Source organism: Coccinella septempunctata, chromosome 7 (genome assembly GCF_907165205.1).
Source record: "Coccinella septempunctata chromosome 7, icCocSept1.1, whole genome shotgun sequence".
In the NCBI taxonomy this organism is placed as follows: Eukaryota; Metazoa; Arthropoda; class Insecta; order Coleoptera; family Coccinellidae; genus Coccinella; species Coccinella septempunctata.
Genome location: NC_058195.1, coordinates 28,175,564 through 28,203,494, shown reverse-complemented (window position 1 = coordinate 28,203,494; position 27,931 = coordinate 28,175,564). Strand labels below are relative to the sequence as shown.

The 27,931-nt window shown below is 36.6% G+C and overlaps 1 protein-coding gene and 1 long non-coding RNA gene across 2 annotated transcripts in view; one reads left to right on the top strand and one right to left on the bottom strand.

The window, feature by feature from the left end:
- LOC123317054 overlaps positions 1-27,931 on the top strand; it is a 123,631-nt gene continuing 95,700 nt past the window's right edge. Inside the window, exon 1 of the mRNA XM_044903412.1 lies at positions 1-318. Within this exon, the coding sequence (XP_044759347.1) occupies positions 55-318 (264 nt within the window). The 5' untranslated portion in view covers positions 1-54. The remainder of the gene's footprint in view (positions 319-27,931) is intronic.
- LOC123317055 lies at positions 4,109-5,115 on the bottom strand. The gene is made up of 3 exons (XR_006538132.1): positions 4,906-5,115; positions 4,552-4,836; positions 4,109-4,494 (listed from the first exon to the last, which is right to left on the bottom strand). It is a non-coding gene; the product is annotated as an uncharacterized LOC123317055 (long non-coding RNA).

The following is a 27,931-nucleotide window of genomic DNA, read 5'->3' as shown; positions in this document are numbered from 1 at the left end:
TTTCAGTTTGATAACTCAAATCAAAATTCTTGTGCTGAAGCATACCAAAGAAAGATGAAAGAACATTTTTTCTTACATCAAGCAGAAACAGTTTTCGTGATATTAGCCGGAGTTGCAGCATTGGTGATAGATTCCTCCTTCATCACGTTCAGCAAAGATATGGAAAAACTCTGGAGAATTGCCCTCGATCCTTATAAGTTTCCACCGCTGAGACAGATGTACCTCAAATATTATTTATCTATGCTGGTAATAGTGAGGACCTTCACTGTTCACCTCACGATTGCTCTTTACGTTGTTATGTTGTGGCCAGCTTTATTCGTGAGTATTATTTCATTGCATTATATATAATTATTTACATGGTCTCCCAGAATGAATGGATAATCCTTAAACATCTCAGAGAAAAAATAGCAAAAGAAATCTATTCTCTGCGGAACTTTCTTTTTTTACTCTATAAGTATTTTTTCAACACCGAGTCAAGTTTTCAGGGATCACGGCAAAAGATGAGTGAAATTTATCACTTTTCTAAAATATTTTTCATAGAATTCTGCAATAGATAGATATGGCATAAACCGTATCATTAACTATTGTCATCATTCGAAAAAAAAATATAACTGGAATTTCATCATGAAATGTAATAAATATTACGACGGGTGGCAGAGGCTCCTGCAAAATTTTCAGGTGGTGCGAGACCTCAATAAATCGCCTCTTTGATAGAAGAAGTTATTGTTTTTCAGTTTGCAGTTACTTATTCGTTTCTGATAAGAAGTAGATCTTTAATATATGTGGATAAATCTGGCAAGCAAAGTGGTTGACGCCATTGAGCTTGAATGCTCGCCTCTCAATTTCATGTGGTAACGACTTCAAGAATGAAAAGTATTGAGTATAATAAATCATTGGCGCACCCAGCAGGGGGGCACGGGGGCACGTGCCCCCCCAAGCGTCGAAAAGCTAACTGATTTTGCTATGGTAAAACCGTAAAAAACTACTTTCATCAAGCTTACAGTTAGGCGTGCCCCACCCAGAACCTATGTGTGCCCCCCTCCCCCCATAATATCATTTTGGGTGCGCCATTGATGATAATAATAAGTCAATAATTCGGTTCGCAAACTCCAATTCACTCAAAGTAGATAATGATCAAATGGCAACCCTTTTAGCTATTACAGATCTTTCTTTAATTCAGAAAATACTGCAAATCATTTTCCTTCATAACTCGTTCTTTCATGAAACAGTCTGTATAACGAAACATAACGTGGTGGGCGGTGTTTGGATATCTGTGATATCTTGTTATTCAGAACCCAAGGCATCATGATGAAATTTTGAAAATAAGAAGAATTATCATCAAAATTTAAAGATTCATTTTTCCGCAGCTGCAATTTTGGAACGCTATAGAAGAAACCGGATGTAAGACCTTCGTGAAAATCTGATATATTGTTCTTAAGGTTGATATAAATATAATATGTAAAAATGAGGAAAATTCACTGGACCCGCTTTTCCTAAGTAGGTGTGCGGGGTCCTTTGAAAAAAGGATTTATTCCACTTTTCAGAGCTCTTTCCCTAAATGTAGCTGATATATTAAAGGAGTTTAAAAAACTCGGTAGGTCCTAGCAATTTTTGAGCAACTGCGTCGTTTTCGGTAAATCCATGGATAGTTTTACTAACAATGTTTACTAGACACAATATATGTCGTACCAAGCCACCATTGTGACTATATGAACTCAAATTGCTCCATATGCGAACTAATGACAAGGCCTCTGATGCTGCAACTGAGTTCATTGTTCCTTCAGGAAGCAGAAAGATTCAAAAGAGCATCATGAACTTAAGCGAGATGTAGCGAACAGAAGCAATGCTTGAAAGCCTATTCTCCTAGCAAGTTTCGCAAATTTTATTCATGGATGATCCTCCAATATGGTCCTATATCAAGTCCCGTCGCTTTGTTGAGCCAGATAATATAACGAGTCCAAAGAAATCGATAACCGAAGTTTTTGCTCAGTCAACTAAATTTAAGTTGTACCCCATGCAAGAGGAACAACGCGGTTCAACGAAATGAAGTCGAAACTACAAACTGCCGTATCAGCGACCAGGGGGTCAGGGGGGTTCATTTCACAATGGCTGTAATAACGACCATGCATGAAAAATGTATGAGGCTATTTTCTAAAATTCTTGTTTGGATATGCTTTTTGACTCTCAACGTGTTCGCTCCATTATCGTTCCCTTAATCTCGACAATATTGACTTTGACATGATTTATATCATTCATGATATCAGTAATGTGTCAAGGAAAAGGCCATGTTAAAAACTGAATGAAAATAGGATTGACCATCACACCTGACTTGAGCTGGTCTCCTCGTGTAAAGAAGGTAACATCCAGGGCAAGCAGCCTCGTCTTTATGATCTCGAAGTGTTTCCGAGGTTGTTCTCCCACTGTCTATTGTAGCTAATACAAGACTTATATATGTTACGGGCAATGTAAATAATTGGGCATTGTTTATAATGCCCGGGCAATTTGAAAAGTGCCCAAAAGGATATGACAAAATGATAAATTATGTTGCAAATATTACATTGCCCGGTTATTATGTATAATGCTAAAAATCAGGTGGGCATTTTATAATATATATTATTAATATTTCTTATAAAAAATAACAAATTTTTGCATACCTGAATCACAAAGTAACAAACAAAACATAACAAATAAAATTTCACATGCTGACAAACAAACCGGTGGGATGAAATAAGTACAAACAAAACGTAAGTCCAAATAAAACTAAAGTATTAGATATGTACGTACTTTCAAATTTATATTCACACAAAATGTCAATACGTAGCAATACAGGCCAATACACGCTCTATTCATTAGAGCAGCTTCCACTTTGGTGACATTTCGAGTTACATAGCTTTTTTTCTTTACGACACTTGCGCTCGTCGGATTTACAGCTACCTTTAAAGCCACATCGACTATAGCCTGTCTTGGATGACAATCTTGCACATTCTCTTAGTTAAATCTCTATCTGTGGAATATCTTCGCCATTCTTTTCACATAGGTTGTCCCTTTGGTGTCAATTAATCAAAGTACCCAAAGAAATAATAGCGGTATTTATAATGACCGGGCAATGTGAGAAATTATTGTGAAGTAATTCAAATTTATCAAATTGCCCGATTTTAATGGTCATTATTCATAATAACCAAGCATTATAAATACTGACCTAAATAATTACATTGCCCGTAACATATATAAGACCATTCCTCGAATTTGCTGGCCCAGCCTGGTGCCCTATCCTAAATGCTGACATTGAGCAGTTGGAGGCGGTACAGCGTTGGCCTAATCGTATTCCTTATGGTCATATGCGTCTTGTATATGATGAGAGACCAGAGATATGGAAGGGGGGAGATTGAGCTTCAAGCTGCGCGAACTGGCTAAAATTGAAGGCCGCCATTTGTCAGGAAATATATACAGCACCGCCTAAAAGTGATAGCATGTGGCAAGAGTTATATACAGGGGGACGTAAAATTCAGAATTTGAATGTTATGATTTCGTTGATAACAGTACTTGAAATTATGTGAATTCGGTCAATTCTTTTCTTATTTATTCAGTACAATACAAAATGAATACCAAAAATGTCAACGAAGGAAAAAATTTTTTGTTTTATGTATTCTGGTGAATATAATGAGATGTCCAAATATTGAACATATCATCTAAACCAATGAATCCTTTTGAATTATATTCAAGCGTTTGTAACCAACGATGAATTTTAATTTAATTGTCTTTTCGTCTTTTCTAAATAGGTAACGTTTTCAAAATAAAATCCATGATTTCGAAGATTCTAGCAATTTGGTCTTATGGGGTAGTTTGATATATATAGACTTCGAAGCGTCACCAATATTTGGTTTGTTCCAGAATCGCTTCTTTTCACTACTGTTCCCTAATTACGATCAGAGGAAAGTACCCTGAAAAATTGCTCGCCCAATTTCCTTCGAGATGCAATTCTGGAACTCTTGCACAAAGTGGATAATTTGATCTGATATTTTTTATTGGAAGTAAGACATGATATGATGAAAGCTAACAAGTCGATAAATTTTCCAGTAGCTACTGGCATTAAATATATAAAAAAAAACATTTTTCTATTCATTTTATTTATACAATATTGTATATCCAGTATCGATTGCTGCATAAAATCAACTGATGAAGTCTTCTAATTGCAGAACCTTGAATTTTTCAGTATAAACTTTTTACAGATTGAATATTCTAATTTTAAAATGAGATCTGGTAATATTTTTCACTAAAAGAAAGCCATAATGTCTTCCAATCACTGAAGAATATAAAAAATGTTCTTTCAAGGAAGGGAACAAATCATCAACTCGATCATAAAATTTTTGGAATTGAATTGTTGCAAATGCTTCGAGAAAATTTTCATCTCTTGAAACTCTATTTTCAGTTGAAATCATCAAATTCCTGATTGACATATCGTTATAATTCCATATGATGGTACATGAAGTCCCTCTGAAACAAACAAAAAATAAAATCATCTCAGTTTCATATTAAATTATCTCATCTTACCTTGATTTTTGAAGAATATTACAATTCCCTCAAGACTGGAACTTTTAGGGTCACAGTATCATTCTCTACATTTTTTAAATGTCTCTTCATCAATGTGGCACTGAATCAAAAGATTTCTCCCAATGATGGGCAGCATTTTCAGAAATACGTTGATCTTGTCTCAAAAAGTCCATCACTTCTTTCATGTGTTGTATTTTATTTTTAAGAGACTTAATTGTATAATTTCCTTCTATATGGAGTTTTTTCAATTCGATGAGTCTTTTCATCAATTTTGAAGGAGAAATACTGAAACAAGTTTAAAAAATTGGTAAACCTATCAAAGATATTCAAAAATTGATATAATTGGGAACTTACCTATAATTGTGAAGTAAGCCATCGTAAATATCCTGCTATTCAGCGAAAAAAGCTAATAAAACCACACGAATCCGCTGAATATCACCAAAAATACGTTCATATTTGTTATTATTGTTTACATTCTTTTGACTTGACAGCAGGCAATGGCAGCTAAATGACAAGAATATTCACTAAATTGTTAGACCGTGATCATAATACCGTGCTATGACCTGACAAATGGAGGACCCACAAAGCTCAATCTCCCCCCTTCTATATCTCTGTGAGAGACTCCATATCTCCGGTATATCCTCATTTCAGGATCGCCGACTGATAGGTGATTTCATATTCAGCTTCCGGGCAATCAGTAATATGACTGATGTCAACCCTTATTCACTTTTCCCCCGCAACACTAATAACTTACGAGGATACCGGTACAAATTGATGAAAGAAAACTTCAGGACTACCCAACGACAAAACTGCCCAATAAAAATTTTTTCAACCTAGAAAGGTTTGCCTTAAGACGTAGTTTTTGCTCCCAGTGTGAAAGCTCTCCAAAATAGGTTCGATTAAGTGATTGAATTTGTATTACTGCACTGTGTCCATTTTGATTTCTGTTTCTGAGCTTAAAAGGCATAGCCTCAGCTCTTATTATTTAATCAATAATAATAAAGAAGACCCATCCAAGTACCGACCAATCACATGTCTCTCAACGATGTCCAAATTAATCACATTGTGCATTTCGAACCGAATTCACAACCATTGCGAAAGGAATAACATCATCAACATGCAACAGAAAGGATGCACCAAAGACAGCCGAGGGTGCAGAAAACAAGTAATAATAGATTCAGTTATCTGCAATCAACCTTTTTCTAATCTAAGGAATCTTAAATCATTCGATTTCATACCTGACCACTGGCTCTTGACGATCTTGAAGATTTACAACGTGGCTCCCAATTACCAATATTGTTGAGTTTCTGAAAAACGCCATCTTAACCTGGCTTCAAATGCAAAATGAAATCAGCAGATGTCTCCATTACAACAGGACCTATTCCAATAAGACGCGAAATTTTCCATCAAGAGCGGCAGTAGAACTATGATGAAACTGAATCATCTCCTTTATATGGACGATTTGAAACTTTTCGCATCTACCAAGAGGCAAATGCAACTGATGCTGAAAATGGTGGAAGACATCAAAATGAAGTTTGGACCAGAAAATTGTCGACTGCTGAACATAAAAGAGGGAAAATAGAAGATGGTACGTTCAAACTCAAGGAAGGTGCAGAAATTGAAGCATTAAAGGAAGGAGACACATACAAGTAACTAGGCATAAAGCATGCAAGAAAATCAATTCGAGCCGAAGATTTAGAAGGATAATACCTTCGCTTGCTCGGCGCTGGGTTACTCATTCGGTACCACATCTTGGACCACCACGGATTTAGCGGCCCTACAGAGAAAAATAAGGACGATGCTGACAGAACATGATAAACAAAAGCTCAATAGAACAGACGGAGCTGCCAATTGTTGATTTGTCCAACCGCATGTCCCAGGAAATTGAAAGACTTCGAAAATATTTCCTGAACAAGGCTGCTTCGTCAAAACTCCATCGAGTAGTTTGTGTTGCTGATAGTTCTACTCCGTTGAAGCTACAACAGGACCATTTGGAATCTGTCGAACACTCTGCAGAAAGCCAAATGCAGAAACTGATTGGCAAATTTTTTCATGGAAGGCATCAGAACGAGGTCAATCATGATTACGTCGACATATCTGCGTCGAACTACTGGTTGACTCCTCGCCATCCAGAACCAGGTGATTCCGACAAGGAACTTAATGAAATATACAGGGTGGCCATTTGAAAACGAAACAGACGAGATTACAGACGAAATAAATTTTTTCGATAGAAATGCTCAGACAGGTCGATTTCTGTTTCGAGGGGGACAACTTAAAATGAAGGTTACGGACGCATAGCGCTTCAACCCTTGCTACTACAACCCTCACCCCCAATTTTTGAATAGGAAAGATGGGGTGAGTGATACCTCATTTGAAAGGTATTTTTATACTGATTGCAGCACAGTATTATTTTTTCATTTTATGCATTAGTTCTCGAAATATTCTCAACTAAAGTATTTGAAAATGAAGTGGTGTTTTCATGGCACTTGTAGTGTTTTTTTTTGTGAAAAATCGACATTTTGAGCTTCAAAACAACCATGACTGTGGCTTCCTTTCTCCAATCCACTGACATAGAAATCTTTAATCAAGATGTCGAACAAACAAAGCGTATTGCGAAGGAGCTCAATCTTGCTGAAACTCAATCTAAATTATCTTCGATATAATTTGCAGTATTTCCAATAACATGCGGTAACACTTGATCGATAGAAATCTCCAAAAAGTCCTAATACGTACATATCTTTAATCAGATTACCAGGTGAGAAAATCAAATCATTAATGATGCCACAGAAATATTCCAGTCCCAATTCGTGAAACGATTTCCGACTTAATTATGAAGTGTTTTCTCAGTTGGCTTCAATAATGTTTTCATTTTGTTGATTATTGAATTCATATCTTTTTCAAAAAAATGAGAATCGATAATTTTTTATTTATTACGAACAGATCATTGAGTTGGCTTACTGGTTCTTTGACATGTGAATTATTCTTAGTTTTGAATCGAGACTTGTATGTGTTCTAATTCATTGTTCGACATGGTTTATTCAATTGCAGAGCGGGTGGAAATAATTTCACTTTTTTTTGCAAACAATCAATGTGCGAATAGAGCCGCAGAATTCTTCAATCAACGACATTTAGATAAACATGTTAATAGGAAGTATGTTTTGAAGCTTAAAATGTCGATTTTTCACAAAAAAAACACTACAAGTGCCATGAAAACACCACTTCTTTTTCGAATACTTAGTTAAGAATATTTCGAGAACTAATGCATAAAATGAAAAAACAATTACTGTGCTGAAATCAGTATAGAAATACCTTTCAAATGAGGTATCACTCACCCCATCTTCCCTATTCAAAAATTGGGGTGAGGGTTGTAGTAGCAAGGGTTGAAGCGCTATGCGTCCGTAACCTACATCTTAAGTCGTCCCCCTGGAAATAGAAATCGACCTATCCGAGCATTTCTATCGAAAAAATTTTTTTCGTCTGTAATCTCGTCTGTTTCGTTTTCAAATGGCCACCCTGTATAAGATTTCACATGAACGAGGACAAATCAAAATGTTAAACAAAATTTTATTCAAAAGTCGACGTTTCGTCTGTATTTTCAGACTTCATCATGACTGTAAAGGAGGCAACGAAATCAGACTACACCAAGAATATCACAGATCAAGCAGACTTACCCAGAATAAATATTGTAAAAAGTAAAATCAGTATAAATAAAATCAAGGCAATACATGAAGATGTTGTAATGAAGTCCAGTTTTCTGAGGAAAATTGGAATTCATTTTAGTGCATTTCTTTCGTTTTAGATTTCCGTCTTTGAAAATATTTTAATTCTCAAATATTCCGTACGTTCATTCCGATAGGCAGAGTAAATGTAAAAAACCGCTTATCTGTGTTTCGCGTTGTTTTTCTTACATGCCGTTGAAGATTTCGACGTTTTTCATCTGTTGATATGCGATAAACCGGAGCTGACGACGTTTTTCATTCTTGTCGCATTCTGGAATTTTCAGATTTTTACCGTGAGAGGGGATATGCCTATAAAAGTAAATTTTCCCCCGCGACGGTCACTTTTACTCCAGTTCTTCGACTTGCTCTTTGACTTTACTTCAGTATTTCAGTATTTCGATTTTTCGCTTTTTAACGTGGTGACTTCTGTTTAAAATTCAGTTCTTTAAATTCAGTTAATTTTCCGTATTTTTTTCGCCGTTGAGGAATAATTATTTTGTGTTGCATCAGTGCTATTTAGAATCAATTTTTTTTTTAGTTTTCTTTTCTTTCCTTTGAGTTCCCGCGAGTGCTTGAAACAAAGGAGGTAGGTCCCCGTCTGTACCGTTCAGTTTCTTTGTTAGACCTACGCCGTTACTTCTTTAACTTGGACACTGCTGTACTGTATCGCTTTTTGTTGTATTTTATCGTTCTTTACCCTGTTTCGCGAGTCTGACTTTTCCCTTCGCTATCAGTCATGGCGTGTAAGCCCTTGGGGTACTGAAGGGAAAGTCCCGTCAACCCCCCTGTCCGCGTTCCGCGTCATAAGTGTTGAATCCGAAATCTCTTCTTTTCTGTCAGTCATAGCGCGTTATAGCCCTTGGGACAGAGAATAAGAGATACCGCTCGTAGTCAGTGAAATCCCGTAGTTGCGCTAAAAATAGACCTTTTCTTCGCTCATCAGTCATGGTGCGTTATAGCCCTTGGGGTAGCGAATAAAAGTCTCGAACAGATCCGCCTTGGTTGTGTTTCATTTCCGGAGAAATACAACTACATCCCGATACCGTATAGCAAGTCCTTAGTATTCGTTCCGTCAGTTCTGGTTGGCGCATTTTCATTGAACCTTTGATTTTTCACTGCACCCGGTATAAATTTCATAAAGTGCTCGTGACCGGATAGAATTTCCCGAATGTATTTTCGCTTATAGAATCACTCATATTTCATACCTACACATATCTCCCTTGTACATATAATTAGTTTCCGAAGGTGTGAATAAACTTTTACATAATTCGATTTTGACTTCTTCGTTGTTGCGCCGTTATATCAGTGAAAATTATTTCCGATTTTTTATTATTTCTGATTTATTGAATTGAACTGTTTCAATTTCGTATTGAAGGTGAGTGAATTTCCGAACATTGAAAATTTATTGTCACGATTGGTAAAATTCAATAGGTTTGATTTACCTATCGTTTTAATAGTAAATCACCTATTACCCTGTTGATAACTTGTCTACCTGCTTTTATTTTGACCTGTTCTGTTGAAACTTACCAATTATTGCTGATTTTTTCTGAAAACTGAAATTCGATTATTGTGATTTATTTTCTGGATATTGAACTTGAAAGACTGTTCGGAAATTAACCTATGCGTTCTGGTGCGATTCGAATTTCGGGACATTTTCCGGACTATACGAAACGACTTGCGAGTGTGTGAGCGGTATTTCGCGAATATTTTCGGGCTTTAGTGGGACTGATTGAAATTTTTTTCGAGTAACGTTGGACTTGTAAAATTTTTAGTGCGATACATCGGGACTTAGATTATTTTGGTGCGCCGGGACTTGAACTTAGACTTTTTTTGATACACCGGGACATGACTTTGATTTTCTTTTTTTTTTGTGTGGTGTACCGATACCCACTTCGAACTTAAGCGAATAGGTTGGCTAACGATTAACCTACCGGGTTGGAATTAGAACTTAAACAGATTGTGAAAGACATACCGAGTGTGAAAGATTGGTGCGTTCTGAATCGGACTTAGTTGAAAATAATATGTGGAACATGGATGTGAACCGGTTACTCAGTGATGAACTTACATACGAATTACAACTGAGAGGACAATCGATACCGGGTACTGTGATGACTAAACGGAGTCTGTTACGACAAGTACTTCAGTCTAATGAACCTCTATTACCCCCAACATCATTGAATCCCGCCTCGGAGATTGAGATTTGCCAAAACAAACTCACCGATTTGGTGGAATCCCTTCAGAACTTCAATCATGAGAATGCGGCTAACGAATTTTCGCGAATTTACACCCCATTAATACACATTCAAGGAAGGCTGGACTTTATTGCCACTGCAGACACAACACAGTTACAACTAGTTGAACAAATGAAGGCAACTACAGCTAAAGCATTAGAAACACTGGAGGAGCTATGTAAGAAGAGTAATCGTGAACAGCCGCAGCCATCCAACCGAGACCAGAGGTCCCTTTTGTAGCCAATGTTTCACATACTGGCACACCTGTAAGGAATTCAACATTAGAAGAGGTCATGAATGAGACAAGACAGACATGTAGAGCATTACTGCGACAGTTACCAGCGATACCTCTCACACAGTCACAGGACTGTGGGACAACAACACCTGAAGGTCCGACACAGGGTAGATGGATTAATTCTACACGAAGGGTGTCTTTTCCACACTTACCTGCACCTTGGATAAGTTCTGACCGACCAGTCATCACAACACCTGCCAGATCAGAACCGGAGTCCCGATCAACAATACCGACTGTCCCTGTACACAAGTGGAACATTTCCTTTGATGGCACTGGAAGTGTGACCGGATTTCTTGAAGAAGTGGAGAGGCTGGCTGAATCCCGTAAAGTGTCCCTGGAACAAGTTTTTGAATCAGTTTATGAACTACTACGAAAGGATGCAAGGGATTGGTTTATTCCCAATAGAGGTACTTTCAACGACTGGGAAGATTTTTCCAACCAACTGAAAGAAGCATTTCTGCCGGTCAACTACGAGGAGAATCTGTTAGAGGAAATAAAAAGGAGAACACAGGGCCCAGAAGAAAAGCTGCTTCTGTATGTTACCCGGATGCAGAACTCATTCCAAAAACTCACCTATACAAAAACATATCCAGTAGGATGAATTTCAGAGAATCACCTATACAAAACCATCCGAGGTAGAGCAGATCCGACTTATCCGACAGAGGTTGATTCCGCCCTTACAACAAGCCTTGGCTTTCCAGGAGACCAAGACGTATGATGAACTTCTCCGTAAGGGAAAAGTTTTTGAACTAGTCCAGTGGCAGATGAGCCAGTACACCCGGCCACCCTCAAAACCAGGTTTTGTGGAAGAACCGCCACGAAGAGTTTCGTAAGTCGGAAAGTGGCAAAACAATGTGAAAGCAAGGGAATCACCGGACAACATGTTGAGAATGGTTTCGTGGTGGTTGCAAATGGTCAACCCACGACAACACCCAAACTCTACACTACCGCCGTTCACCTGGCTGATTATTCCTTGACCGACGTACAATTTTTATTCGTACCTGATTTACCAGTTGACCTCATACTAGGAATGGACGTATTAGGAAGGTTCAATTTTTCCATTAACCTCAGTACCGCGGACTGTTACCTGGAAGGTCGACTGATTGCCAAACCAACACCGAAAATTCAAGAAGCTGTCGAGGTACATTTCTGGGACGACATTTCTGGGACTCATCCGACTTCACAGAAGATGGAACCGGCCAACCCTGGACCTCTGTGTACCGACCGAACAGCGAACCGAAGTACTGAAGGAAAACCACGACTCAGAACTAGCAGGTCACATGGGGATTGCCAAGACGATTGCACGGATAGCCAGAAACTATTACTGACCAGGGATGTTTAGAGACATTGCGAAATACGTGAGGAACTGCACATCGTGCCAAAAGTACAAAGTTTCGCAACAGAAAACCCCTGGTAAGATGCAACCACAACGAATGGCGGATGCGCCGTTCAAAGAAGTATCCACCGACATTGTAGGGCCATTGCCACGGTCAAAAAAGGGAAACTCCTACATCGTGGTACTGCAAGACCGGTTCACAAAGTGGGTTGGTCCGTTGCGGAAAGCCCCCGCCAAAACTGTTTATTCGGCCCTCTACGAACAAGTTATCCTGAAATATGGTTGCCCAAAACTAGTATAATCCGACAATGGAGTACAATTCGACAGCAGGCTATTTAAGAACAGTCTCCGAGAGCTGAACATCGCTCACCGTTTCACGCCACCGTATACTCCTCAGTGTAACCCTGTGGAAAGAGCTAACCGTACCCTGAAGACCATGATAGCACAGTTTTGTGAAGCCGATCAAAGAACCTGGGATGAAAAGATAGGAGAGTTAACGTTTGCCATCAACACCGCTAAACAGGAGTCTACTGGATTCACACCGGCATTTTTGAATGATGGAAGGGAACTAGAAGTCCCGAGGGCGATTTATTCGACAAACCCCCACAATAATGAAATGAACGGAGAATCCAACCGTACAGAAGAAGAAAACAGAGACATGACTTACCGTACTCAACAGATTAGACATCTCCAGGAGGCTTATGAGTTCGTCCGTACCAGACTGTACCGTGCCTTCCAACAACAGGCTCACCACTACAATCTTCGGCGAAGAGAAGTCCGATACCATGTGGGAGATAAAGTTCTACGCCGAGACCGTCCTTTATCCTCGGCCGTTGACAGTTTCGCCGCCAAGTTGGCTCCGAAGTTTTCCGGACCGTTTACCGTTGTTAAAGTTGTTTCACCTGTCGTCTACGACCTGAAAGATACAGAGGGTAGAAAAATCACTAATATACATATACTAATATACATATATGTAAGGCGAGAATAAATGACTAAAATACACAGATAAATATAACCATGAAGTTCAACGATGACATTACATACGGAAAATGTACAGTACATAGAACGGAATCGATTAGACAGACCAAGCGAATGAGACAAATGTGTTCACTGAGGTGACATACGTTCTTTAAATATTTATATCCAACAAAGAACAGTAAATGATATTGAGACCCTGCGTGTCTGAGCGATGATTCACACTGTTATTCATATAATTGAAAATCATTTCACTGAGATTAAGTTTTTTTAAATTCGTCTCTAGATCTAAGAATTTTATTTCGGCAAAGTCAAAACTCTGTTGATTTGTGAAGTGATGTTCAGAAAGGGCTGTTCTGTCAGACCGACTAGCATTTTGCAATTGGCAATCATACTTGCGCTGTCGTATTCTGTTTTTAAGAAGTTGCCTGGTCTGTCCAACGTAACATTTACCACAATCTTTACAGGAAATTTTGTATACTAAATTAGAATTTTCAATAGTTTCCTTATTTTCTTTCAGTTTAGAGAAAATCGAACCAACAGTTTTGACATTATAAAATGCGAATATGACATCCTCCACATGACTTTTAAAGATGTTGTTAATTTTTTGAAATAAGCCACCTGAGAAAGCGAATCAAATCTTTTAATCGCTCAAATCGTCATCAATGTGATCTTTACCACTCCAACGTCTCACCCTTGACAAAAACCCCCTCATGATTCCCATCTTTTCTGAAATGTGATGATTAGATAAATAATTCACAAATCTACCCGAACTATTAGGTTTCATATATCAGCTTGTTGACAGAACACCCACTATCCTGGGTCCGTGAAGTTAGCGAAAAGTTGAAAGCACTAATTCTGAAACTATGTTAAATATTTAGTGCTTAATTAGTGCCGTATGAATCTTTGACAGCACCATTGTAGTTTTTGAGAAATTGATAATTCAAGTTCTTGGTGCTGACTTCACGCTCAGCACCAACATTTTCAAATTACCATGAAATTATTATACTAATATTTAGTGCTTAATTAGTGCCTATTAGTGCTTTTGGAACCAATGGAAAAAAATGAACGGTTTTCAAAATATCACAGATTATTTCTTTTGGTGCTGACTTCACGCCCAGCACCAACATATTGGAATTTCGTGAAAATTTTTGTTGCAATAATTAGTTCTTAATTAGTGCATATTAGTGCTTTTAAAACGGATGCGATATCATTTTTGGTTTTACAGTAATTGCCTGATGCTTTACGAACTAGCGTGAAGTTAGCGAAAAGTTGGAAGCACTAATTCTGAAATCATGTCAAATATTTAGTGCTTCATTAGTGCAAATTAGTGCCGTATAAATCTTTAACAGCACCCTTGTAGTTTTTGAGTTACACGAAAAAATCTGTTCTGATACCGCGTAGCCATCTATGGAGAGGTATGCGAGTCATTCTCTGCAATAGATTCGTCGTCAGTGCGTCATTTTATCATCACCTAAAGCGGCTCACACATATACGACTCGGGGCGCCAATCTTGATATCGAAGAATAATTGTACTATTGATTTAAGGGGACACAAAACTATTTTCTGAATTATTCAAATAATGTTTAGATGAAGTAAAGGTTCTTTTTCTCAGACACTGCCTAAACTCTTTTTTCTTTTGTAATAATAATAATAACACTTTTTGGGTCATCGGGATGAAAAAAGAATATAGAGTGTATTATATGCTTAGAAAGAATATCAGAAGAACTGTATTATTTTTCAATATGGAAGTACGAAAATTCTAACAGAAAAATGTATAGTGCTATGAAAATAGACATATTATCCCCTATAATGGGGATAATAGTAAAATATATTTTTATGTATATCTAACCAGACATATGAAAATAAAAATGTCTCAATACGTAGGTACATAACGTAACATAATAGCAATATTTTGACGAAAAAATTCTCAAACATAAACGATGCAACAACAAACTCGAAAAAACGCAAAATTTTCAATATGTAATACAACAAAAAATTGATGACGAGAAGGCAGAATCATATATCCATTTGAGAAGCAGTTTACAAAAATTTCAGCTTCATTCAAATAATGAATTTGTGTAATTTCATGCTACATCATCTTTTATCATATATCCATTTGAAAAGCAGTTTACAAAAATTTCAGCTTCATTCAAATAATGAATTTGTGTAATTTCATGCTACATCATCTTTTATCATATATCCATTTGAAAAGCAGTTTACAAAAATTTCAGCTTCATTCAAATAATGAATTTGTGTAATTTCATGCTACATCAATCTTTTAATAGGTATACCTATATATATTCTTCCCATTGACCATTGACCCTAATATTTCCTCCAAAATTTGCTGTCTCGTAAAATATGAGTTTCATTATGAATGATTAAGATAATTTCGATTCCATAAAGATAAATAAATAAATCTTTTTATCACAGTCGATAAATGAAGAGTATGTATATTTTTGGAGTTTCGATTAATGTGATAATCGTGAGCTGAGTTTCCTCTTCATTTTCTCGTTTGCTTCATATGATCAAGTGTCCTTGAATATTGAAGGTTAAAGATCACGCAAATCAGTTTGTTTTTTCTACTTTTCCGTACCTATCTCGAACACTTCTCTGCAGTTGATATTGATATTGAAGTAATATATCATTACCAACGGAAGAACAAGAAAATGAAGAAAATATTGAATTCCCGGAAAGACTATCTATTTCACCTCTCACCATCTCTTATATTCGGAAGTGAGTAAAATTTTGCGTACTGATCTTAAAATGAGAATATCAAACAGAAACTCCTGTTAATGCTTAGGTATGGTTTTTTCGCATGGTCGCATGGGCAGCTAAAACTTTTCACAAAGCTTATTATTTTAACGTTTGTAGATCGACATTGTTCGATATAAGATTACAGAACTCAAGAAAATCCAGATCATAATATTATACGATCTTAGACAGACTAGACAAATTCGATACGAATATTTTGTTAAGTCTGTGGAAGACTTTAAATTCAATAGATTGGCATTTGCGTCGGATCTCGGCTCTACCCAATCGTAATGTTGAGAACAGCGTTGTCAAACTTCCGAACTCGGTAGAAACGACTGCGCAAAATCGGCAGATTTGGAAATCGGTTAAAGAATAATATTTTCATGAATTTCAATTTCTTGAATAAAACATATAAAGAAGGGAACTTATTCTCTGAGAAAGATCAGGGTAGTAAAGCACATTATTTAATTCCTTAGATCCATACATAGACGAAAATAAACATTTTTTGGTGGGGGGAAGCCTAAGGGAGGTCTGAGGTGACCTCAGGTAAAGATGTTGAGTGGGGAAGATATACGAAAAATCTAGAAATAGCTAAAAACAACGAAAAACCTCTTACTCGTCCCTTTTTCTTTGTAGTTGCCCTTTTTCGTTGAAGAGCCGTTATTTGACGCAAATGCCAATCTATTGAATCTAAAGTCTTCCACAGACTCAACAAAATATTCGTATCGAATTTGTCTAGTCTGTCTTAGATCGTATTATATTATGACCACTGATTTGCGTGATCTTTAACCTTCAATATTCAAGGACACTTGATCATATTAAGCAAACGAGAAAATGAAGAGGAAACTCAGCTCACGATTATCACATTAATCGAAACTCCAAAAATATACATACTCTTCATTTATCGACTGTGATAGAAAGATTTATTCATTTATCTTTATGGAATCGAAATTATCTTAATCATTCATAATGAAACTCATAGTTTACGAGACAGCTAATTTTAGAGAAAATATAAGGGTCAAAGGTCAATGGGAAGAATATATATAGGTATACCTATTAAAAGATTGATATGTAGCATGAAATTACACAAATTCATTATTTGAATGAAGCTGAAATTTTTGTAAACTGCTTTTCAAATGGATATATGATTCTGCCTTCTCCTCATCAATTTTTTGTTGTATTACATATAGAAAATTTTGCGTTTTTTCGAGTTTGTTGTTGCATCGTTTATGTTTGAGAATTTTTTTGTCAAAATATTGCTATTATGTTTCGTTATGTACCTACGTATTAAGACATTTTTATTTTCATATGTCTGGTTAGATATACATAAAAATATATTTTACTATTATATTATCCCCATTATAGGGGATAATATGTCTATTTTCATAGCACTATACATTTTTCTGTTAGAATTTTCGTACTTCCATATTGAAAAATAATACAGTTCTTCTGATATTCTTTTTAAGCATATAATACACTCTATATTCTTTCTTCATCTCGATGACCCAAAAAGTATTATTATTATTACAAAAGAAAAAAGAGTTTAGGCAGTATCTGAGAAAAAGAACCTTTACTTCATATAAACATTATTTGAATAATTCAGAAAATAGTTTTGTGTCCCCTTAAATCAATAGTACAATTATTCTTCGATATCAAGATTGGCGCCCCGAGTCGTATATGTGTGAGCCGCTTTAGGTGATGATAAAATGACGCACTGACGACGAATCTATTGCAGAGAATGACTCGCATACCTCTCCATAGATGGCTACGCGGTATCAAAACAGATTTTTTCGTGTAACTCAAAAACTACAAGGGTGCTGTCAAAGATTTATACGGCACTAATTTGCACTAATAAAGCACTAAATATTTGACATAATTTCAGAATTGGTGCTTCCAACTTTTCGCTAACTTCACGCTAGTTCGAAAAGCATCAGGCAATTACTGTAAAACCAAAAATGATATCGCATCCGTTTTAAAAGCACTAATATGCACTAATTAAGAACTAATTATTGCAACAAAAATTTTCACGAAATTCCAATATGTTGGTGCTGGGCGTGAAGTCAGCACCAAAGGAAATAATCTGTGATATTATGAAAACCGTTCATTTTTTTCCATTGGTTCCAAAGACACTAACAGGCACTAATTAAGCACTAAATATTAGTATAATAATTTCATGGTAATTTTAAAATGTTGGTGCTGAGCGTGAAGTCAGCACCAAGAACTTGAATTATCAATTTCTCAAAAACTACAATGGTGCTGTCAAAGATTCATACGGCACTAATAGGCACTAATTAAGCACTAAATATTTAACATAGTTTCAGAATTACTGCTTTCAACTTTTCGCTAACTTCACGGACCCCACTATCCTGCCGGTGGATCATCACATCAAGTCCCGTGTTTTCTTCTCTTCGTTTATACTTAATTCAAGAAAAGGTATCTGATTACCCGATTCAACCTCACAAGTGAACTTAATTGTATCGCTGAACGAGTTAAATACTAAACAATTCATCAATTTTATCACGCGGAACTGCCATGATGGTGTCATCCACATAGATCTTCAGAAAGAGCACCGTGAAACTGAGTTTCTTCAAACACTCGCTCACAACATAGTTCATTACTAACTCAGCGAGGAGAGGAATGGCTGGAAACTGGAAAACACCTGGGCCTGATGGATTACAGAACTTCTGGATCAAGAAACTTTGGATCATGTATAACAAATTGACATCCGCAATAAATGATGTTATTGAAAATCCTGAAAGAATGCCAATATTCCTTACACATGGCACAACATACCTGTTACCTCAAGACCAAAGGAATACAGAAGACCCATCCAAGTACCGACCAATCACATGTCTTCCAACGATCTAGAAGTTAATCACATCGTGCATTTCAAACCGAATTCACAACCATTGCGAAAGGAATAACATCATCGCCATGCAACAAAAAGGATTCAGTTATCTTTGATAATATCTAGGTCAGCATCTATTGGGAGATGCCTTATGACTGCGTAGATCTTTTTCTCTTCCTCCATCTGGTAGGTGAAGTACTCCTTACCAATCTGGTCCAAATATTTTGTTATGTTTCTGTAGTAATCCACAGTCGAAGCTACGATCCTATTTCCGTCTTTTACGACGGTTGTGAGGGGGAACAGTGTGGGGATTCTCACTCTCTGAGCTCGAGACCCATTAAAAACCCTTAACTGCTTCTTCATAGGTTCCGGGCATTTTGCCTATTAACCAGTTGACTCTTATGGTTTTTGGACTCTCACACGATCATAGTCGTGTTGATAGTTGTATGCTGCCTATAGCTTTTATAGGTTAAGCTCTTCTTTGGTTACATTTAAATCCTTAACTGATCTCTCGGTCTTCGGTGGTAGGTTCTTGAACTTCTAGCTTCTTCCGTTGGATCGTAGTCGACTAATCTTCGTAGTTCCTCATTTGGATGTTGTTTGGCTTTGTCGAATATCCTTTCCGCCTTTCTCTTCATAAATTCTGTAACTGGTTCCCATTCCAAGTCCTTGTAGATTTGTTTGTTCCTAACAAACCAGGGCACGTCCATCGCCATTCTAAGGAGTTCATTCTCAGTGGCCTGTATTCTCTTGATGTGGGTCTTGGCTGCGAAGCCCCATGCCGCCGATCCATATGTGAGTTGTGGTCGCGTAATAGTTTTAATCATCGTCAACTTGATGTTCTTATTCATATGACTTCTTCTGCCTATGAGTGGATAAAGTTTACTCATTGCGGCTTTTGTTTTATCAACAGCACATTTGATTTCCATGTCCTCTGTCAAGCGTCACTCCTAGGTATGTTGCTTCATTTTTCCATTCAACCTCTTCTCCATCAACTTCAAGGTTTTCTTCCATCCTCAATCTTCTCTTTTGCAGTAATATTGCTTGAGTCTTTCTTCCATTGATTTGGATTTTCCATTTGATGCACCATTTGAGTAATTCATCTATTGCTTCCTGCAGTCTCCGGTGTATGATCTCTGGGCGTCGATGTCTGAACGCTATTCCTGTGTCATCTGCGTACAAGGTGAGCATATTTCTAGCATTCTTCGGGATATCATAAACGTATATTACGTAAAGCAGAGGTCCAAGTACCGATCCTTGAGGCACTCCCGCTTCCAATTGTCTGGTTTGAGAGGTTGCTCCAACTATCTTCACAAAAAAGTTTCTATTCCTCAGATAGTTCCTTATAATCTTGCATAGCTTGGTCGAATATCCTGCTTTTTTCATCTTGTAGATTAGGCCTTCGTGCCATACTCTATCAAAAGCTCTCTCGATATCCATCAGAACAAATCCTGTGGCCTGTTTGGTCTGCATTCCTTCGGTGACGTATTCTATGAGCCGTAGCAATTGGAGTTCAGTCGAATGTTCTCGTCGAAATCCAAATTGTTCGGGTGGAATTATCTTCAAAATTTCTGTTTCCTCATTCAGCCTTTTGGTTTTGGAATGATTTCGGTTTCCGGTGGTTCCATCATCAGTTCTTCGTTTGCCTCCACTTCTTCTTCTAGATCTTCTTTGTCATCATCATTTCTGTAATTTATTCTGGCTTCTCTCTCAATTGAGTCGGCAAGTGCTTCGGCTTTTTCTAGTCTCGTATATACCATTCCGTTTGCTCCATGCAATGGAGGTATAACTGTCTGTTCTCGTCGTAAGCGTTTTTGCATTTTCCAAGCCGAGTGATCTATTGTATTCAGTTCCCTTAATCTCTGGTGCCATCTGTTATTACGCAGTTCTGTTAAAGCATTTTTCAATATCTGACTATGCTTATTCAGTTTCTTCTTGTCTTCTTCGCTTTTTGTTGTTCTGTAGATTTTTCTGAGTCTTCTGTTCTTTTTTATAAGTTCCTTTATATCCCTTGGCGTATCTCCATGTGAATGTTTCGGAATTGGTTTCCTTATTCTCTTAGTGCTTTCTTCATAGGCTTCTTTTATTTGATTTTCCAATTTTTCAACTGCTTCATCTAATTCATCCCGGGTGTTTATTTGGGGAATTTCCGTGATTTTCTCCTGAAGTAAATTATTATATTTCTCCCAGTCTGTGCGATCCTTGGTTTGTGTCTCTTCTTCGTTTCTTGGGCCATGTATCACTATGAATTCTATGGGATTGTGGTCTGAAGTTCCGTCTTCTATTGTATCAATGCTGATTTCTTCAGTGATTTCTTTCATTACGACAATGTCCAGTACATCGGGTAGTCCATTTACTCTTGGTATGTAGGTCGGTATATCAGGTCCTATCACAACTGCATTAAGTTTTTCAGCATAAATCTTCAGTCTTTTCCCGTTGGTATTTTCCACCCTACTCTTCCATTCCTGCGATTTGCAGTTAAGATCACCAATTATGATTTTCGGGTGTCTTCCTTCTAGTAGCATTTTCAGATCCTCTTCCAGCATGTCCTTATCCGGTGATTTATAAGTCGAAATAATCTTCACTCGTACGACGGTTGCTCTGTTGTAGCTGAATTTATTCATGTAGAGAGCTTTGGAAATCTCTACCCAGTCGGTTGTACCCATCGTCGTGATGGGTGGAATTTTATCTCCGTTGCTTTTTTTGCGGTCTCTTCGTCTGAAGATGAACTTTCTTTACGCGCGCGTTTTGTGGGCTTTCTGGGTTTTTGCAACTTGAGTTGCAAAATTTTTCTTCTTTTCCGGTTCTGGAGCTACTTCCTGTTTGAAAAAATTTTTGGGGACTGCTACCGGCATTTTTGAGTTTTAAATCAGTTCTACGTGGTCCGTTCTACGTGAGACTCTCAGTAATGACGTATTACATCACAATGTCAAATCACTTCGGAAAATATTAAGTCGAAAATATGTAATGAACATAATTGAAGGGTACAGGGAAAAAACCATCGATGTCAATTTTCCTTAGAGCTGAGAAAAACGCGATTTGAACTTCAAGAGCCGTTCCTATTATTTGGAATATGACAAATTATATACTATTTTTCTCGAAATTAACATTATTAATATTGAAAGAATAAATGTATTTGATCTGCAGGGTTTATTATTATTTAAAATATAATGGTGATTGGCAACGTTTCGGGCAGTACCCTTTTTCTAGCCTTTATAATTCATTTTAAGTTATTTCCCAACTCATTTGTTGGATGTCATTGGGGTTACACAGGGTAAATACTTATCATTCGATTATTAATATTATTATACATAAACTGAGTGCATTATATGAAATGACTTAGAGATTTTTCTTTCGTATATTGATCGACATCGTTAGTTTTTTCTCTACGGAAGCGTTATAACGTATGACTGAGCTAGTTTCATGCCCATTTCAATATACCATAATATACTACTTTTCATTCTGAATTGAATGGTGTGTCTAACTCATTCTCGGACAAAATATGACATCAATGGTTTTTTCCCTGTACCCTTCAATTGACGTTTATACAAACTGCTTGAAGACATACGAAATCTAGTTATTTCAATGGAAAATTCAAGTGACCAGTTTTTAAATATATTTATATATGCAGTAGCTTGAGGAGAGTTACTGTTGGTTATCTTCTTTGGCTAAAGGTTGAAGACGTTACATAAGTTGTAGAATTTAAAAAAATCAACCCGAAGATGAAATGCATCTGATGCAGTGGTAGCATTGAGTTGAATACTCAAAGGTGGTAAGGCATGGGTGTCTCTTGAAGAAATTAACAGATAATTACAAGAACGTTGAATTCTTCAACAACAATTATCTTTCAGATATCGATTGAAATTTATTCTGGGAGGATTCTGCATTTCTTCATAAACTTTTTAGGGTTTTCACTCCCAATCTCTGAAACAAAATCAATTAAAAATGAAATCAACGATTTGCTCCTGCGTGAATTCTTGCACTAATTTGTCAGGAGCAAATTAACTAGAAAAAATTGTTGCCTGACAATGAACTGAAAATAAATAACGTTGAAATTATAATTCTAAGTTGTAACGTTTCGGAGTCTATATCAGACTCCTTCATCAGACGAAAAATCTATTTTCAGTTACGCAGGAGCAAATCATTGATTTCATTTTTAATTGATTTTGTTTCAGAGATTGGGAGTGAAAACCCTAAAAAGTTCATGAAGAAACAATTATCTTACATGAATGGTAGTTAAAATAATTAAAAAAAGTTAGAAGCAAGAGCAGCTGCACCTTCAAACAAAAATACTGGCTCGTATTTATGTCTGTTTATTTTCAATATATTGATATAATGATAATAATTATTTATTCATTGATCCCTTAATACATTTACAATGTATAGGACAAGTCAAATGAAAAATAAAAAATATTATTTTCTGGAACTTATTCTACAATACATTAATCAAAAATCCTATAGAAACTTTTCGTATTCGTTCACCCTAAAATAAAATTCTCAACTGCCTCCACTTTTTTCGGTCTCCCAATAGAAGGAAATTCTCTATCATCCTCTTCATTCACAATTTTTTTTTTCCTCAAGTTCAATAGGCTTGCAGGTGTATGCATTACCCAATAACAATTCAAAATATTATCCAACAAAAACTGAAACCATTTATCTCAACGCTGCATTACACGATCTCAGACAGACTCCTCACAAAACACAGGGACACATTGCGCTAAGGGGCTCATCAGAGCGACTTTTTCTTCTTAGACAAACAAGAATAGAGCCACGGAAAGATAGGAAAATCACACAGGGTTTATAAACAAAGGCAACAACTCAGTTAAAAATTGAGATCGAATAATCTCCATGTTTATAAATAATTTCGTACACATTCAAATTATTGAGCGATAATATAATAAAAACTCAAGACTGAAGGGTGGGAAGTGGTCGATTATTCGCGAGATGTCCTGAATGAACTTTGTGTTTTTAAATCTATGATTACAACAGAAAAACAGAAGATGATTGGGGCTACCAATTTCTCCACAGTCACATAAATCGTTATCTCTCAATGTTTGGAACTCTTCCAAATTTTATTAAATTATAATAAAATAATTTATTTTCTCTTTTATTTTCTTTTGTTACGCGTTCGCGGAGCACATGTCCATCTCTGCGAGGGCGAGGGGTCAGGAAATACACATGTGATTGTGCGCGATCAGTACCTAATTAACCGTCATCGCTGCAAAATCGCATAATTTTCGCCGCATTTTATTTTCCGAACTTGGGCTTCAATCAAGAGTCAAAGTTTTCCATTGAGTTACTTCGTGTACCATTGCCAATTATTCAGTGCACTGAAGACGCTTCGACCATGGCAGACTCAAGGAGTGAAGACGAAAATTCATTCAGGTGAGCAGTTGTCATTCTTCGAATTTGTTGGATATGTGCTACCGACGTTCAAATTAATAAACTTTAACTTAAATACTTTCTTTCCTACAATTACACTCAATCTAATTTTATAAAGATATTGTGGGCAAATTGAATGACCACTTCTTAGGCGGCATATTATTCTGATGAATAGGCGACTGCTTTCAGCTATGGAAAACCAAGTAGATTTAGGCAGATTTGGTTGAACATTTTTGTAAAACAGGCCCGTTGTGCTGGCTTGAAAGTCGTTCTCCCATTTTTTCATGCACTTCCTTTTAAAATCCTGGTAGAGGTCAGAATGGATACATTTCAAAACATTCAAAGGCTTCGAAGAAGCCGCCCTCGCAACATAATCTACCTTTTCGTTCGGAGCAATACCGATATGTGCCCTGACCCACAAAAATATAACCTCGTATTTTTATTGGCTAACATCTGGAGATTAGCATATATGTCACGATGGATCACGGTAAAGTGCGACTGGAAAGCGGATTTTCTCAAAGAGAGGGGGGCACTTCGACTATCTGAGGCAATAAAATGTGTATTAGTGCCAAATAGATGGCATACAATTCTCCATTGAACACTGAATAGTTTTTATTTAAGGTATCCTGTAGGTATATGTCAAGTGTTGCATCATATACAGCTACCCCAACGAAGGACGTTCCTATATTTGAAGCATCCGTGAAAATCCGGTGACAGTCGGTTAAGTAGTTTTCATCAATCACAGCGTGAAAATCCAAGGTGGGCATCAAATGATTGTAGGATGGTAAAATAAATTTTTGGAGTTATCTCGAGGGATTTATATTCTGCAATGTAAACTGGAAATTTATTATCGATGATTAGTTCCTCTGAGTTGGGCTCATAGCATGAAATATAGGGAGGTTCCTTTTTAATGATTTAAAATCAGTTTGTCAAGGTATTCAGGAAAAGGCCATGGATAAAATTGATTAACGGGCTTGACATTGAGCTTTTCTTCAGTATGAATTCTTTGGCTAACATTTCTCTCCTGTATTTCAACGGTTTCTCTCCTAATTCAGCCACTTACCACGATGTTGGGGGTGGATTTCAAGAATCCACCAATTTTAATGGCTTTTCGCTGTAGCACATCTAGATCTTGGAGATAACAATGCGGACATTTCCATAAAAGATACATCCATAGTCAATCACAGAGCGTACAAAACTGCGATAGAATATCAAAGAGGTTTTTCGGTCAGAACCCCAATTTTTTTCACAAACATATCTCAGGGTTTGTAAAGATTTTTCAGCCTTGTGTTTCGTTTTTTGAATTTGAACATTCCAGTTGAGTCTTCGGTCTAGGTGGACTCCCAGGTATTTCACCACCTCCTGACACTTAAAATTCATACCGCAAATGTTATAATGACTTGGAATATCGTTCCGTTGGTGGTGAATGTACAAGCAACTGTTTTTTCAGTGGACAAAATATGTCCATGTGAAAACACAAATTCCAAAAATACTGACATAGCCCTCTCGAGGTTTTGCGAAGTCTTCAGTATATCGTTTTCAATTGAATATGAAATTATATCATCAGCGTATTGTATCATGCGGATTTTCAGATTTATCAGCAGCTTGTCGAGTCTATGGTAATAAATGATGTAAAGAAGTGGTGGTAGTGCTCCTCCCTGAGGAAGACCCATACTGGTGAACCTTGGACCCTCCAAACTATCGCCCAATCTCAGAAAAACTCTTCTGTTGATGTACATATTATAAACTAAATCAGCAAAAGTTTCCCCCAAACCGATTTGAACAATTTTCTCCCTTAACACTTCAAGGCATACATTCATCATAAGCACCCACTATGTATATAAATAAGGCGTTGAGTATTTGTCTGTTTAATAATAATAATAATAAAGTTTATTCTGTTAATCAACATACAGTTGTTCTCACAGAAATATTAACAAGGAATAAGTTCATTTGCTACATAAATTTCTTATCACAAGTTAGAAATATTGAATATTAACAATAAAATCACACAACTAAATGTTCTCGTATACCAGTTCGAAATGTCCCCAGCGATTTGGAAGATCTGATGGCAAGGGGCAATTTGTTATAAAGTTCTACAGCGGCATAGCTAGGTCTTCTTCTACCATAGTTTGTTTTTGTGTTTTTATCCAGCTTGAATCTTTCTCTATTTCTTGTATTATATTGATGGATGATGTTGCTCTCCACTGTAAGGCCGTTCTTCAAGAGATTATTGGTGATCTTGTAGACAAACATGTACGATTCTCGCAAATAGAGCTTGTGTATAGGCAAAATGGGATATCTACTATACAGCAATGTGGTAGGTGTATCAAATGGCAACTTGAATAGGAATTTCACTATTTTATTTTGTGATCGTTGCAACCTATTTATGTTGAATTTGGTGGTATTGCCCCATATGACTAATAAGTAAATTAGTACACTGTTTATATGAGCATTATAGAACATCAGTTTTTCTTTGTCTGTAAGGTAATTTCGTATATGGGAAATAGGACCAATCATACTGCTGATTTTATTGATTACAGTGTCGACGTGATTGCTCCATCCAAGTTCATCATCAACAACCAACCTCAGATATTTATAAGAGTTCACACGCTTGATTACACATTCGTTTATCTTCAGTGAAATATCGTGTTTGTTTTTTCTTTTTTTTATGGAGCTAAACAACATGTAGACTGTCTTATCTTCATTGATTACGAGCTTGTTGCAACACAACCATTTAAAAAATGTTAGTAGAGCACTATTAGCAATTCTTTCAAGTTCCTTCAGATCATTGTGGTAAAATAATAATACTGTGTCATCTGCAAACATATAGTATTTTCCTGGTAGATTCACCTTTGATAAGCTGTCAACATACAGCAGGTATAATAGAGGCCCGAGGACTGATCCTTGAGGTATACCGGTTTTGACTTTTCTTCTTCTGCTTTTTTTACCATTTATTGCAACATATTGAGATCTGTCAAGTAGAAACGATTTTATAAGTTTCAAGGCTGGTCCTCGTATTCCAAGTAGCTCCAGTTTTTCAATTAGCTTGTGATGATCTATTGTATCGAATGCTTTCTTGAGATCTATGAATATTGTAGCAACATAATAACCGTCGTCTGTTTTTTTTATTATATTTTCTACCAGGTCTGCCACTGGTCCCAGCGTTGAACTATTTGCTTGAAAACCATACTGTTCTTGAGACAATCTGAAAAATCCAACCAGTCTTTTTTTGATTATTTTCTCAATTATCTTTGAAATTGTAGAATTTAATGCAATTGGCCGATAGTTCTCCACTTCTTCTTTGCTTCCCTTCTTGAAAACCGGTATAATTTTGGATACTTTACATTTTTTGGGAAAAACACCAGTTCTGAGTGAAAAGTTTATAGTGTTCAATAGTGTATCCTCCACAATATTGTAGACTGATGAGATGTCTCTTGCTGTCAAGTCGTCATCTCCACTAGCAGATGAAGTACTGAGAGAGTTCACTACATTTTTCAATTCCTCTTTAGTACATTTTTGTAAATAGATGGATCTGTCACTTACTATTTCTTCGAAGGTATCAGGAAAAACTTTGAGTTTGCTATGCAATGTTGAAGGATTCTCCGTGAAATATTCATTTAGTTGTTCAGCAATTTCTCCATCCTCTGATATAGATATATTATCCTTTTTGATTTTATTGATTTTATTATTTTGTTTTTTATTTTCAATATTGAGTGTTTGATTGATAATGGACCATAACTGTTTGCTATTGGTACCAATTTTGTTTATTCTGTTTCTTATATATTCTTTCTTGGTTCTTCTTATCATGTAGTAAGTTTCTTTTTTGATGGCTTTAAAATC